Genomic DNA, 16,599 nt, shown 5'->3' on the forward strand with positions numbered 1-16,599 from the left:
AACAAGAAGACAAGATTAGAGAAAAAAGGATACAAAGGAACGAGCAAAGTCTCCAAGAAATATGGGACTATGTGAAAAGACCTAATCTACGCTTGATAGGTGTACCTGAATGTGACGAAGAGAATGAATCCAAGCTGGAAAATACGCTTCAGGACATTATTCAGGAAAATTTTCCCAGCCTAGTAAGGCAGGATAATATTCAACTCCAGGTAATACAGAGAACACCACAGAGATATTCCTCAAGAAGAGCAACTCCAAGGCACATAATCGTCAGATTTACCAGGGTTGAAATGAAGGAGAAAATACTAAGTGCAGCCAGAGAGAAAGGTCAGGTTACCCACAAAGGGAAGCCTATCAGACTTACAGCAGATCTCTCAGCAGAAACCCTACAAGCCAGAAGAGAGTGGGGGCCAATATTCAACATCCTTAAAGAAAAGAACTTTCAACCTAGAATTTCACATCCAGCCAAACTAAGCTTCACATGTGAAGGAAAAATAAAGTTTTTTGTGAATAAGCAAGCACTCAGAGATTTCATCACCACCAGGCCTGCTTTGCAAGAGCTTCTGAAAGAACCACTACACATATGAAAGGAACAAACAGTATCAGCCTTTCTAAAAAAATTATCAAAAAGAGCATCAATATAATGAAGAATTTACATCAACTAATGGACAAAATAGCCAGCTAATGGCAGTATTAAACTCACATATATTATTATTAATTCTAAATTTAAATTGACTAAATCCCCCAATCCAAAGACAGGCAATTTGAATAAAAAACTAAAACCCATCAGTATGCTGCATCCAGATCCATCTCACATTCGAGGATACACAAAGACTCCAAACAAGGGATGGAGAAAGATTTACGAACCAAACAGAGAGCTAAAATAAATAAATAAAAAGCAGAAGTTACAATTAAGCAACAAAGATCAAAAGAAGCAAAGAAGGACATTATATAATGATAAAAGGATCAATGCAACAACAAGAAGAGCTAAAGATCCTAAATATATACGCACCCAATACAGGAATACGCAGACATACAAGACTTATAAAGAGACTTAGACTCCCACATAATAATAGTGGGAGACTTCAACATTAATATTAGACAGATCAATGAGACAGAAAATTAACAACGATATTCAGGACTTGAACTCAGATCTGGAACAAGTAAATGTAATTAACATTTATAGAACTCTGCACTTTAAATATACAAAATATTTACTCTTACCAGTACCACATCATATCAACTTAGAAGTTTAAAAGAAATCTTGGTTGGCTCCTTGTTTGCTATTCTCTTCCCTCATTTTCTTTCATGTCTCCATTATTAAGGACAATTATAGGCATACCCATATTTAGACTGCATTCTAGCCCGGGCAATAAAGCAATACCCCCATCCTCTCTCCTTCTTCCTCTTTCTCTTTCTTCCTTTCCTTTATTCTAAAAAAAAAAAAAAAAAAAAAAAAAAAAAAAAAAAAAAAAAAAAAAAAAAATCACGTCCCCACTGGTTTCTGTCTAAAGTTTTCTCCCATTGACTCTGCTGTTATTCTTTTTTTTTTTTTTTTTCTTTTTGAGACGGAGTTTCGCTCTTGTTACAAAAAAAAAAAAAAGGAAAAAGTACAGAAGAGAAACCAGAGATCAACAGTTTCTTACATATTTTTCGAGAAAAAAATACGACGTACAAATACATTCTCTTTTGTTCTTTCACAAATATTCTGCACCTGTGACTTGTTGTTTTGGTTTTTACTTAACAGAGTATCTTGAAGGTCTTTTGTATCACCTATTGGCACATACAGTTCTCTTATGTTTTAATGGCTGCATAAGTATTCCTCTGAATTAATGTATTATAACTTGTTTAACTAGTTTCTTGCTGATGCACACTAGGTAGCTTCCAAGTTTTATGCTATTATTAACAATGCCACAGTAAACATCCTTTTACACATGTAAATTTTTTAAATGTTTATACATATGTAAATTTAAAAAATTCCTATAATTTTAAATATTCCTGTAAAAGTAATCATCCTTCCCAGCTACTGGAAAGGCTAAGTTGGGAAGATCCCTTGGATCTCAGGAGTTCCAGGCTGCAGTGAGCTGTGATTGCACCATTACACTCCAGCCTGGGTAACAGATTGAGAATGAGACCTGATCTCAAAAAGAAAAGTAAACATCCACATACGTATGTAAATCTTCCCTATATATATATGTAAATTTTAAAATTCAGGTGGTGGGGTGGAATTGTCAGATGAAAAGGAATGAGTTCTTAATTCTTAACAGCAAATTGCCTTCCACAAAAGTTTACAAGAATGTATAGTATCATCATGCATGAGACTGCCTGTTTACCCTCACTTTCTTTTTTACCTCACTTTTGCCTCCTCATTTAAATTTGTTTGTCAGTGTATAAAGTAAGAATTAACGTGAAGTTGAGCATCCCTCTTCTATTTGTTTTTGTTTTATATTCTTTTCTGGAAACTATTTACATCCTTTGCTCATTTTTCTATCAGGTTGTTCATTTCTTTCCTATTGATTGTAAGAGCTGTTTGTGTGTAAAGGAAATGATACAATTTGTGCTGCAAAATACTTTTCTTCTTTTGGTTTAGTTTATTTTGCCTGAAGGTCATCTTTGGCCCCACACAGCCTCTATCACATTATATATGTCCTCTGAGTTGTTGACTCCTAAATCTACAACTTTAGCCCAGGCCTCTATCTTAGCTCCAAATTTCAATTGTAGGCCTGTATATCTTCTCCTATAGATGAAGCTAAAAACACATGTATGTTTATAAACTCATCATACCTGGAACTGAATTTATTATTTTCCAAATATTCTTTTCCTCTTATGCTCCCTTATATTAGTTAATGGTTTGATCATTCACCTAGAAACTTTACCCAGATGTCACTCACTTCTTTTTATCCCCTACATTCAACTGATCAAAACTCTGAAATATTTTGCCCAAATGACTGCAGCCAATTACTGCTAGCAATGTTGCATAGTGGTTAGAGTATAAGCTGCAGAGTCAAACAAAACTGGGCTTCTTTTCCTGGCCCTGACCTTTCTACATTATGTGACCTAAAGCATATCTCTCACCTAAAGCCTATTTCCTCATCTGCTAAAAATAACTACCATAACATCTACTTCAAAGGGTTATCGAAAGGACTTAATAAGATTACACGCAGAGTAATGAAATATAATAAATACTCAATAAATGGTAGTTATTATTTTCCTGCTCTAGCTTGCCCCACTCACTTCCAAGCCATCTTCCTTGCTGCTGCCACACTCACACTAATAAATCCAACCATCCCCCAGCTTGGAGTTGTCCAGTGACTCCCCACTGTTTTGTGTGTGTGTGAAACAGCATCTCACTCAGTAGTACCATCACACCTCACTACAGACTCAACTTCCCAGGCTTAAGGGATCCTTCCACCTCAGCCTCCTAAGTAGCTGGGACTACAGATGTGTACCACCACTTCCAGCTAATTTTTTTGTAGAAATGGGGTCTTACCATATTGCCCAGGCTGGTCTGGAACTCCTGGGTTCAAGTGATCCAGCCACCTCAGCTTTCCAAAGTGTTGGAATTACAGTCCTTCTGAGCCAATGCATCTGGCCTTCTCACCTTTTTCTTTTGTTTGTTTTTTTGTTTGTTTGTTTGTTTTTTTTTTGAGACGGAGTTTCGCTCTTGTTACCCAGGCTGGAGTGCAATGGCGCGATCTCGGCTCACTGCAACCTCCGCCTCCTGGGTTCAGGCAATTCTCCTGCCTCAGCCTCGTGAGTAGCTGGGATTATAGGCACGCACCACCATGCCCAGCTAATTTTTTGTATTTTTAGTAGAGACGGGGTTTCACCATGTTGACCAGGTTGGTCTCGATCTCTCGACCTCATGATCCACCTGCCTCGGCCTCCCAAAGTGCTGGGATTACAGGCTTGAGCCACCACGCCCAGCCTTTTTTTTTTTTTTTAACAAATAAAATGGAAGCAGAGGCTTAAGTTTATTATCTACTATCACTGAAGGACATAGCATAATCAGGATTTAAAACCATGAAACCTTGATTTCAGAACCTATACTTCCACTCACTGTTACAAAGTATACATACATTTGAATAAATCATTATTTAATGTGCATCAGTGTTATGTATTTCTTAATATACAGCAATTGTACATAAAACATCAACGTTATGTATGTATGTAACATACATCAATGTATGATTTCACAGCTCTTATCACTAAGGATTTTTGGATTTTTTTTAATTTAATTTAATTTTATTTTTTATTGCATTTTAGGTTTTGGGGTACATGTGAAGAACATGTAAGATTGTTGCATAGATACACACGTGGCAGTGTGATTTGCTGCCTTCTTCCCCATCACCTATGTCTGGCATTTCTCCCCATGCTATCGCTCCCCAACTCCCCACCCCCCGCTGTCCCTCTCCTATTTCCCCCCAACAAACCCCAGTGTGTAGTGCTCCCCTCCTGTGCCCATGTGTTCTCATTGTTCAACACCCATCTATAACATCTAAATTCCATAGTATACAAGGCCATGTTTACAGCCTTTTAAACCACAGCTTCATATATGCTACCCTCCAGCCACATTAAGCTGTATCCCATGCCCCAGACACAATTTGAATCTGTTTTTTCATACTTCCATGGTTTCTTGCACACTCTACACTGACAGCCAAGCTCTTCCCTCAGTCCACTTCTTAAGCATCTACGGCAGACTAAGGTCAAGCATGTCATTCTTTGTGCTTCCACAACACTCCACACTGCCCTGGTACAAATCACATAATTTTGTAGTCATGTTTACCTGCTTGTCTCCTCCCCAAGATTGTGAATTCCCTGAGGGCAGGGATTATGTTTCATTCACATTTCTACCCCCAGCACCCAGGACAGGACCTAATTTATAGGCGCTTCACCTACATTTGTTGAATAAATGGATAAATAGTTCTTGGTCTGAACAGAGCTCTTACCTCTATTTCCCTACTACTTCTGTAGCAATCAGTATCCATATATTAATATATGTGGTCCCTTACCAAAACCCCCAACTATCCCCTACTCCTCCCAGCAGTGCCAAACACCCTAGCCAAAATGGTTTCTGTTGCCCAGGCAGCCACAGGAGTGTGTGACTGGTCCAACTAGAAGAGGTGGAACAGAAGTCAATGGTTTCAGTGCAGGCTCTAACCAATGTCAGTGTTGTGATCAGAGTTCACCCCCAAATCCCAGATGTAAGTGTTGCTGTCTACTTATCTGGAACCTAACTCTTAGTGTAATGAGCGGAAAACATATCTCAAGACCATTCCTTTAAGTGTGACTGGACCGGATGGCTACCTACTTACACCACCCTCCTCAAACCCTGATTCAACAAGAAGCACTGCAAGCACAGCAGATGCTTTTGTGGTGACTGGAGAAAACACAAAGGACACTTCTCTGAGGCTCTTCACTCTTAAAGTAGGGCTCTACATCATCTCTAGCAAGCAAAAAAGAGGACACAGTTTCTTTTTCTACTTTCTTTTAATATCATTTTTTAAAGTTAGTAAGCAGCTAGACATCATTTAGAAGCAGACAGGTTAAAACAGGCAAGAAATAGCAAAGACATATCCTTCACATCATACAGAGCTCTATTAGTATCCACCACCACGATCACAGGGGAGGGCAAGTGCTCACTGGGGTCAGGTGTACTCTCCATTATTGTGCAGGGGACCAGACAGCATTTAGGTGTGATGATGTCAAACTCTGTGGACATAGATACTGCCAGTTTTGGCTCTAGACTTGCGTGATCGTTGATTACTCTTAACCTCTTCCAGGCTGTGCCAGATCCCATAGCCAAAGTAGATAGCAAAACCTAGTGGGGAAATGTAGCTGTGAGGTGGGGGTGTAAAGCCTTCATAGGTCTCCTACTTGAGACCAAGAGGGAAAGGAGGTGGGCTAGGACACCCAAGAAGCCGACTCTTCCCAAGTGGATACCTACCAATCAGCATCCAGACCCCGAATCGGGCCCAGGTACCAGCCGTCATCTGCATCATAAGGTAAATATTCACAAAGATGCTCACTAGTGGGAGGACAGGCAAAGCCGGCACCTGAAAACAAAGTAAAATATTCTTTGTACATACCACAGGGTGACCTAGAAAGAGATCCCTATCCTATGCAGGCCAGAAAAGGGCAAGTCCAACCCTTACTCGTTCTCTGTATTTCAGTGGCTGCTCATTTAGCATGCCTCATGAGACTGAGAATTTGCAGTTCGGGTAAATGGAACTGGAAAGGAACTAAAGAGGGTCAGAGAAGAAGTCTTTGGCCTAAGTACCTCCTATATCTTCCCTTTCACGTTCAATAAAGAATATCTATAAACTTTCAAGATATCTGAAGCCTATTCTCCCAAGGTGGGTTGGCAAGGAAAAAAGAGAGAGGTCATTTACCTTAAAGTGAAGGGGAATGGAGCTCTGTGGCTGTCTCCAGATGACCACAATGATTACAATAATGAGCAGCAGGAGCAACACAACCACTGTAATCCACACCGGGTCTCCAGAAAGCAGTGGAACTCCCCACTGGGCCAGCACCAGGCAAAGAACAGTCAGCAGGACAGCTTCAAAGGTCAAGTTGAGAGACATCAAAACCAGCTCTTGAGACCAACATGCTAAGACGTTAGAAACCCCATTCCAAGGAGAGTCACTCTCTCTCTAGTTGTTCCTCAGCCGCCAAGTGCCACACACTTCCACCCAAACACGCTGACCTCAGGGCCACCCCAGATAAAAATTCCACTGCTCACCGAGCAATGAGGAACAAACATAGACAACTTGGCCAGAGACTGGAGTGGGGATGGAGTTGAGTGGGAAAAATAGTCCCCGTAGGGTCAGCTTCTCTGATTCAGTAGTTATTGTCTCCTCCTGCAACTCCATTTCTTCCCCAATCTTTATCTCCTGTTCAGGCTGATACCTGAGGCAAAAGTAAGATGGCAGTATTAAGAACGACCTTTACTCACTTTACCATCCTCGCACAGGCAGCTTAACCTTCCTCATCACCATTAAGGGAAGTTCTTTTTGGCAGGATGAGATATTCAGATTCCTCAAAGATAATTGGGATGATGAAGGCAGAGGAGGAAAGAGGAACAGATCCCCACCATTCCTCATCCAAGAATAAAAATCCAAATCACCGTATGCAGAGGAAGTGGGTCTTACCTGAGGATGAGAACACAAATTGACACCAGGGAGTAAGCAAGCAGGGTCCCAATCGACATGAGGTCCACAAGATCAGTGAGTTTGAAGAGGAATGCCATGAATGCTAAAATTAATTGGCAGGAAACAAGAAATGAGAAAAGGGAGTGGCAAAGTTAAAGAAGTTGGTGAAACAACTAAGGGAAGGGGAAAGAAGGTTTTTTTTTTTTTTACCTGCAATAATGCCAGAAACCACAGTGGCTACGACTGGGGTGTGTGTGCCAGTGTGGATCCGAGCAAGTACACGGAACAGGAGGCCATCCTCTGCCATTGCATAGATCACCCGAGGCATGGGGAACATAGAGCCTAAGAGGCTGGAGAGGAGAATGCCCAGGATGGCATGAGTTGACTGAGATCTCTCTTCCGAAGCCTGTATGTTTAAGGAGTCTCCACCTTCCCCTCACAGCCCTTTTTAGGGGTATTCTCCGGTACTGAATGCTATAACCTGAAACTCTGACAGCACAAGAAAACAAACATTTGACACTGACCTTGTAGAAAGAGCGCAGAGGGAACCAACAGCTACAACATAGCGGGCAGAAGCCCATCCAGTGTAGAGAAATGCCTCAGGCAAAGGGCTCTCAGGCTGAAGCTGGTAGTAAGGCATCATGAGGGTGAGTGCAGAAGAGACACCAAAATACGCAAAAAAGCAGACAGATAGTGAGATCACAATGCCCATCGGGATGGAACGCTGGGGATTCTGGGCTTCTTCTCCTGCAGGAAGGGGCACAAAGTTCTAAATCAGGGAAGCAGTCCCACTCCTCTACCAACCCCAGTCTGCATGCAGTCTGGGCACACACTGTGCCCAAGCCCCAAAGAGAATGGAATGGCTTTGTTACCAGTGGTAGCAATACAGTCGAAACCAACAAATGCATAGAAACAGGTTGCTGCTCCTCGAAGAATTCCCTCGAAGCCGAAAGGCACAAATCCTCCAGAGCCTAGAGGACCCAAGCTACAGTGGAAGAAGGGAAGGAGAAAGTAAGGGTGTGTTCAACCAATTCTGTATCTTTTCTCTAATGCCAAACTAGTTAGCTAGGTCTTTAAAGCTCAGCCTCCCATTCTTCCCCATCCCCATCCAGAATCCTTCAGCACGGATCTCCCTCTTCCCCTTCATTTTCCCAACCCTGCAGCTCCTAAGAGTGACCATCTAACCTATAGGTGTCATTGGTTTCAGCCATGGCCAATTGGTAGTCCTCTTCCGTGAGCTTCCAGTTGTTCAGGTCCCCCTTAATGAAGCCAGAGATGATGACGAACCCAAGAACCAAAAGGTTCACAGCTGTGAACACTTTGGTAACCAAGGCCGACTCACTAGCCCCGAGAGCCAACAGTCCTGTGGGAGAAATGCATTCAGGACTCCCAGAAAGTCCTCAGTCCAAGCTTTGTTTCCCACTGCCTCTAGGTTCTTTCCCAGCTTTTCTTTTTCCCCAACATTATCACCTCCCTTAAACCCTTCTCAGGCCCATCCCCCATCCTTATCCCCGGCCCCAGGGCCTAGCCCCTCCTGGCCCAACCCCTACCATTATACCCTACTCTTTGCCTCACCAGTGAGCAGGAACACGAGGCCCAAAGCAAAGAAATCTGGATATTCTGCGAGGACTTGGGGCACATGCAGTGCCACGGACCTCTGCAGAGCCGTAGAGATGTGGTTCCCAATCAGGTTGTCAAAAGCAGAGCTCCAGGCCCGGGCCACACTGGCTGTACCTGGTGTGGCAGAGGAAGAAACATGTGGTCAAGTTCCCTTCTTCCTGGACCCCAGCCTCACACAAATCCCTGCCATTTTCATCTATTCTTACTTTTGTTTTGAGACCAAGTCTCACTCTGTTGCCCAGGATGGAGTGCAGTGGCACAATCTCGGCTCCCTGCAACCTCTGCCTCCCAGGTTCAAGAGATTCTCCTGCCTCAACCTCCCAAGTAGCAGGGACTACAGGCATAAGCCACCACGCCCAGCTAACTTTTGTATTTTTAATAGAGACAGGGTTTCACCATGCTGGCCAGGCTGGTCTTGAACTCCTGACCTCAGGTGATCTGTCTGCCTCGGCCTCCCAAAGTGTTGGGATTATAGGCATGAGCCACTGCACCCAGCCTATTCTTACTTTTTAAGAACAAAAACCATTCACTTAATTAAGGAAACCAGGACAGAACTAGGTAGAATGACCAATTTCTCCACACCTTCAACCCTCCCAGATGCCCCAACAAACCCACACATTTAGGGGGATTGAGGTCCTGTGAATAATATAAAGAATACTTCGGCCTCACCATTCCACCCAGACCTCCTGACCCCAAACCCATTTGCTGGGTGTTGCAGTTCCCTCCCATGCCCACCATATCTCACCAATGACATAGGAGAGGATGAGGTTCCAGCCAGTGGTGAAGGCCCAGAGTTCACCCACAGTGACATAGCTGTAGAGATATGCCGAACCAGAACGGGGAACCCGGGCACCAAACTCCGCATAGCACAGCCCAGCCAACACAGAAGACACGGCAGCCACCAAAAAGCAGATCACAATGGATGGTCCTGCTTTATCTTTGGCCACCTCACCAGCCAGGACATACACGCCTGCACCCAATGTGCTGCCCACACCCAGGGCCACTAAATCCAGAGTGGTTAGGCATCTGGCAAGGCGAGTCTCGGCCATGCCTGACTCCAGTGTACGTCTGCGTAACAGCTTTTGACCAAATCTGCGAAATGCTTGCCACGGCATTCTAGCAGGAATTGAAGAGGATGCTAGGATCTGGTGAAAAACAAGACAAAAGCCCTTCAATAGGGCTCATTATCTCTAAGCTCTAAAAGCCCATTACAAGACCCACTCCACCAAGCGAAGGAGCTGTGGGGAAATGGAGAGGGGGATACAGAAGGGACAAAGGCAAGCCACTTTACCTCTAACCTCAGTTTCTTCATTAACAGGTAGGAAATACAATACCTTACAAGGTGTTTGGAAGGACTAATTTCAGAAATGGCAGGTGAAAGCCCCCTGAAGTAGAGTGGCTGGTGCCTAGTCAGTGCTCAATCAATATTAGGTCTCTTTCTCTTTCCGGGAACCGATAGGGTTTATCCTAATCTCAACCCAAGAATCCTGAAACCTAATATGTCAGTTCTATGGCCTGTGGCTATTTGGGAATTAAACCGAGCTCGACCCAGGGGCTTGCCCCAGCGCCTTCAACAGGGGCTTGTCCCAGGGGCTTCAAACAGCCAAGGCTCCCAGACCGCCCAGAGGGAGAGCGGACCAACCTCGCTGCAGATTAAAAGTGAGCACCGACTCAATTCAATCCCTTCTCACCAAGACCACAGGGCTCAACTAGCGCTGCCGTCGCCCAGGGGAGTAAGCAAATGTTCCCCTACTTCCTCCCGCTCTGCTAGGCTGACCTGCAAGCATCAACAGCGAGGCGGGGCTTCGACATCTAAAGATTTGGAGATGCGCCCCGAGAGAGGCCCCAGGGCAGCCAGAGATTGCTCGCACTCTCCCCTCAGCAGAGAGAAAGGGTTCCACCCGATGCCCCCCGACTCAGATTTTCCTGCCCCCATCTAGAAATGGTCTGGAGCTGGGATGGAGACAGGAGCCCTAACTCCCGGGGCGGGGGTCTAGCCAGCAACAGGTCACGGCTCCGTTGATGCAACTGCATGCCATGGTTGCCAGAGAATCCTAGGTACGCCGGGACCCTCGCCGTCCCCCCTCCGACACACGTGTTGGTCCCCAACGCTTACCAGATAGCTGTTGCAAATCTAGGGAGCAAAGAGTCTCGGACTGGGTCCGGTGAGACGGAGTTAAGCCGAGTTGGGCTGGGGCTGCCGAGTTCGGTCGCTCAGGCTTCAAAGCTGCGGCTTGGGGTCGTTGCGCGCCAAGCGCCCCTTATATACACTGGGAGGCGGAGCCGGTAACGTCATGGGATCCCACCCCCAATCCTCCTCCCTACACACAATACACACACACACAAAACACGCACACTTCTTGGCTTTGCAGAGGGATTGCGTGGGGCCTGAGACTGCGTCCCATCCTCACTAGCAAGCCTGGTGTGGCGGGGAGCGAGAAAAGGGGGAGGGTAATCTTTTCCCATTTGCCTCGCTGGTCGTCAGAACAGGACAATAAGAGGCTTTCTGGTGAAAGAACCCATGGGATTTTTCCACCTCTGTGCCCTGTTAGGACCAGCGATTCTGGGCAGAAATGGGGAAGGTAGGTGGGGTGTGATGTGTGGGGAGTTGGGTGTATGTGTGTTTGTGTGTGTGTGTGTGTGTGTGTGTGTGTGTGTGTGTGTGTGTGTGTTTCAGGAGTGAAGCGGAACACAGCAGGGGAGTCTCCATCTCATTCTTAGTCTGCCTTCCTTAGCTTTCTTGTCTACACATCTGATCGCGACCCCTCAGCTCTCACGCTCAACTGTGGGTGTTTCTAATGCAGGCAGCTGGAGAATGAAAGATGATTTCAAGCCACCTGTACACATATAATTAATCTCGTCTAGTTTGATTTATAGGCCCCAATCTCTCTGTAATGTGCCTCCAGCTGCCTATAAATATTAAGCTATTAAATATGAAATTCTGACAATGCTGAAATCTTGGAAGCTTGTTTAGTTCCATTTTAATGATGAGTAAGCTGAGGCTCAGAGGCATGAACGTGCTTGACACCACATCGTAATTATTGTTGACCACCTTTGATAAAACCTGGCCTGTTGGACTTCAATGCCTGCCTCCCATAGGCACCATACCTTATTCAAATGTACAAGAAGAGGGACGTGGCTGCAAGGAAAGAAAAACAGGGAGAGGCAACAGCAGCAGGGTAGGCCCTTTTAGGCTAGGAGACACTAGGAAAAGGACCCAAAGAATCAAAGAATGATCACATTGGGTCAGATCCATAATCCATCTGACCCAATCAATTCGTACTCCTAAGACAGCACCAAAGGTTGTGAAAAGTGTGGTTCTTCCTCCACGAAGACATCTTGGGGATTAAGGATTGACTCAAATATCCTTGCTTCTTTTAATGATCCATGATGAATATATTATCCATGAATCTAAAATCTAAATTCTTTTTGAAGAAATTGGTATTTTCAACTAGCTGCAGCTCCATTTGGCATTCATTAAGTATTTACTGAGCATTTATTGAGCACTATGTATAGTAGCTAGTATAGCAATGAGGAGACTATGAAGGAAACACAAAATAAAATTCTTGCCCTCCTAATCTTAATCTAACTAGGGAAAGAAAACACACATTGTACAACTGAAACCTTATTACATAGAGGTTAGGAGTGCTGTATTTGGAATTGCACCTAGGTTAAACTCACAGCTCAGCCACAGTGGATTACCTAACATCTCTGAGCCTCAGTTTCTGGATATAATATACATATTCACAAGATTGTGTGATGCTTAGGTGAAATTATGAAGTCAAGTCTTCCTGCCTGGCACATGGAAAGTACTCAAAAAGAATTTAACACATATTTGGAATAATATATTAGTGTATATGATGATCTGGTTGCTTAGATTAGGTGATTGACTGGATTATGAGATTGATTATAAATCACAATATCACAGAGATAAAATCCAGATGCCATAAAATCCAGCCTTTTAAAGTGTACGATTCAACAGGACTTAGTATACAGTCACAAAGTTGTATATCCGTCACTTCAATCAATTTTAGAACATTTCATCATTCCAAAAAGAAACCCTGTACCCATTCCCAGACATTCCCCATTTTTCTCTCAATCGCCTCACCCTCTCCCTAGGCAACCACAAATCTACTTTTTGTCTCTGTAAACTTGCCTAGATTTTGGTCAAAGGATGTAGAGTTTCAGTTATGAAAGATAAATAAGTTCTGGAGATCTAACGTGCAGCATGGTGACTATAGTTAATAACACTGAATTATGCTTGATACAGTTAATAGTATTGCATATTCTTGTATATACTTGAAATTTGCTGAGAGTAGATCTTAAGTGTTAAATCAAAAAATAGTAATTATGTGAAGTGATGGATATGTTAATTAATTAGCCTCATTATGATAATCATTTCACAATGTACATATATATACCAAAACCTCGTGTTGTATACATTTTAAAATATATAATTTTTATTTACAACTATACTTCAATAAAGCTGAATATAAAATAAATAAATAAAATGTAATTCAGATGAGGGAAAATAGTAAGAAAACCACCAGTTTGCACTCACCAAAGTAATAACTGATTCAGGCAAGGATAATCAACAGATGATCCTTGGTGTTGGAGAGCAAAATATTCACATGACCTCGCCGGGCGCGGTGGCTCAAGCCTGTAATTCCAGCACTTTGGGAGGCCGAGGCAGGTGGATCACGAGGTCAAGATATCGAGACCATCCCGGTCAACATAGTGAAACCCCGTCTCTACTAAAAATACAAAAAATTAGCTGGGCATGGTGGCACGTGCCTGTAATCCCAGCTACTCAGGAGGCTGAGGCAGGAGAATTGCCTGAACCCAGGGGGCGGAGGTTGCGGTGAGCCAAAATCATGCCATTGCACTCCAGCCTGGGTAACAAGAGTGAAACTCTGTCTAAAAAAAAAAAAAAAATTCACATGACCTCAAAGTACCACCCCACAGTTTACAGTTTAATTATGAAGGGAAAGGTCCTGTATTCATTTTCTTTTCTTTTCTTTTCTTTTTTTGATTCAGGGTCTCACTCTGTCACTCAGGCTGGAGTGCAGTGGTGCAATCACTGCTCACTGCAATCTCCTCCTCCCAGGTTCAAGCAATTCTCCTGCCTCAGCCTCCCGAGCAGCTGAGACTACAGGCATATGCCACCGTGCCCAGCTAATTTTTGTATTTTTAGTAGAGATGGTTTCACCATGTTGGCCAGGCTGGCTTTGAATTCCTGACCTTAAGTGATCCACCTGCCTCAGGCTTCCAAAGTGCTGGGATTACAGGTGTGAGCCACTGCACTGGCCAACTAGTAACCTTAATGACTTCTGCAAAAGCCCATTTTCCTTACAATGAAACATATTCATTGCTGTAACAAGTACGGGGTGGGGGGGGGGGAATGGTCATGGGAGCCAGAATTCTTCCTACAACAGTAACTTTACAATGGAGAAATCTGGTGGAAAACACCTTAACTAAGTGATGAAGGTTAGCACCACAAATAATGGGGCAAACTGATATTAACATGCCTGCAGATGTGATGCAATAAGTACATATCATCCATGATATATTTTTGCCCAAACTGTTTAACCTGAAACTAGTTGTGAGAATGTAACCAGAAAAATCCAGACTGTAAGACATTCTATACAACAAAAGACAACTAGCTAGAGCTCTGCAAATGTCTTGAAAGATTTTTTTTTTTAAGCAGGGGGACTGTTCTATAGGAGGGTGGAGAGTCATGACACTATGCAGTGCATGGTCCTCAACTGGAACTTGGATTGGAATTCTTAAAAAACAGTTATAAAGGAGACGATTGGGACTATAGCAGAAATATGAATGTGGCCTGTATATTAGATGATGACATTGCATCAATATTAATTTCTTGTGCATGATCACAATATTGAGGTTATGTAGGAAAGAATGTTGTTGTTCTTAGGAGATATGTGCTGAATATTTAGGGATGAAGTGTAATGGACTCAAAAATGGCTCAGCAAAAATAATGCGTGTGTTCATGTGTGTGGAGAGAGAGAGCAAATGTGACAAATGTTGGCAATTGGTGAATCTAGGTGAACAGTATATGGGTATTGCTTATACTACTCAAATTATCCATATATATATATATATTTTTTTTTTTTTTTTTGAGGCGGAGTTTCGCTCTTGTTACCCAGGCTGGAGTGCAATGGCGCGATCTCGGCTCACTGCAACCTCCGCCTCCTGGGTTCAGGCAATTCTCCTGCCTCAGCCTCCTGAGTAGCTGGGATTACAGGCACACACCACCATGCCCAGCTAATTTTTTGTATTTTTAGTAGAGACGGGGTTTCACCGTGTTGACCAGGATGGTCTCGATCTCTTGACCTCATGATCCACCCGCTTCGGCCTCCCAAAGTGCTGGGATTACAGGCTTGAGCCACCGTGCCTGGCTTTATCCATGTATTTGAATTTTTTTTTAATTAAATATTTAGGCCAGGCACAGTCGCTCATATCTGTAATTCCAGCACTTTGGGAGGCCGAGGTGGATGGATCTCTTGAGCTCAGGAGTTCGAGACCAGCCTGGGCAACATGGCTAAACCCTCTCTCTATTAAAAATACAAAAATTAGCCAGGCATGGTGGCACCTGCCTGTAGTCCCAGCTACTTGGGAGGCTGAGGTGAGAGAATCACTTGGGCCTGGGAGGTCAAGCCTGCAGTAAACTGTTACTCCACTGCACTCCAGCAACAAAGCAAGACCCTGTCTCAAAAAAAAGAAAAAGAAAAAGAAATTAAAAGTTTAGAAATAATCACACTTTTCTAGATGATATCTCACTTTTTCTACATAACTCTTAATACAGTTTGAATTTCTTTTGATATATGAAATATGAAATATATAGGCATATATAACTTGAATTTTTGCCAAAATACAAATCAGTCAGACCAATACAATTCATTACTCATTCTTCTTTTGGCTTTGATGACATGTACTTTATCATGTATTAGATTCTTAAATATACTAGCATATATTTCTGGATTTTGTATTTTTCCACTAATCCATGTCTACATGTATGCTAGCATATTAAATTTATTTATTTATTTTAGTCTCAGTTCCCAATTTAGCACTTTAAAATTAGTGGGGGTTTTTTGTTTTGTTTGAGATGGGGTCTTTCTCTGTCACTCAGGCTGGAGTGCAGTGGCACGATCTCGGCTCACTGTAACCTCTACCTGCCAGATTCAAGCAATTCTCCTGCCTCAGCCTCCCAAGTAGCTGGGATTACAGGTGTGCACCACCATGCCTGGCTAATTTTTTGTATTTTTAGTAGAGATGGGGTTTCACTATGCTGGCCAGGCTGGTCTCAAACTCCTGGCCTCATGATCCCCCCGCTTTGGCCTCCTAAAGTGCTGGGATTACAGGCATGAGCCACCGCACCCAGCCCAAAATTCGCTTTTAATTTAAAAATTACAGAAACAGGCCATATGCTGCAGCTCACGCCTGTAATCCCAGCAGTTTGGGAGGTCAAGGCAGGCAGATCACGAGGCCAGGAGTTCAAGACTAGCCTTAGCAACACAGCTAAATCCTACCTCTACAAAAAAAATGTTTAAAAGTAGCTGAGCATGGTGGCTTGTGCCTGTAGCCCTAGCTACTAGGGAGGCTGAGGTGAGAGGATCTTTTGAGCCCAGGAGTGCAGTGAGCTATGACTACACCACTGCTCTCCAGCCTGGGCAACGGAGCGAGACACTGTTTCAAAAAAAAAAAAATTACGAAAGCAAAGCATGTTCATGAGACAGGGAGAGAGACTATAAAATAAAAAGTAAAAATACCTTCCCACTCAATGTGATATGTCTCCTGTTAATAGTTT

The 16,599-nt window shown here is 43.4% G+C and overlaps 1 protein-coding gene across 1 annotated transcript; it reads right to left on the reverse strand.

The window, feature by feature from the left end:
- Positions 1-5,525: 5,525 nt before the first annotated feature.
- SLC7A3 (solute carrier family 7 member 3) lies at positions 5,526-10,985 on the reverse strand. Its single transcript, XM_003943080.3, has 12 exons — positions 10,888-10,985; positions 9,517-9,916; positions 8,727-8,885; positions 8,337-8,514; positions 8,024-8,136; positions 7,676-7,898; positions 7,362-7,501; positions 7,152-7,254; positions 6,743-6,909; positions 6,393-6,559; positions 5,948-6,056; positions 5,526-5,821 (listed from the first exon to the last, which is right to left on the reverse strand). The coding sequence occupies exons 2-12, from the start codon at positions 9,884-9,886 to the stop codon at positions 5,706-5,708; spliced, it is 1,845 nt and encodes a 614-aa protein (XP_003943129.1). The 5' UTR covers positions 9,887-9,916; positions 10,888-10,985; the 3' UTR covers positions 5,526-5,705.
- Between the last annotated feature and the right edge of the window lie 5,614 nt (positions 10,986-16,599).

Source organism: Saimiri boliviensis, chromosome X (assembly GCF_048565385.1).
Source record: "Saimiri boliviensis isolate mSaiBol1 chromosome X, mSaiBol1.pri, whole genome shotgun sequence".
NCBI lineage: Eukaryota > Metazoa > Chordata > Mammalia > Primates > Cebidae > Saimiri > Saimiri boliviensis.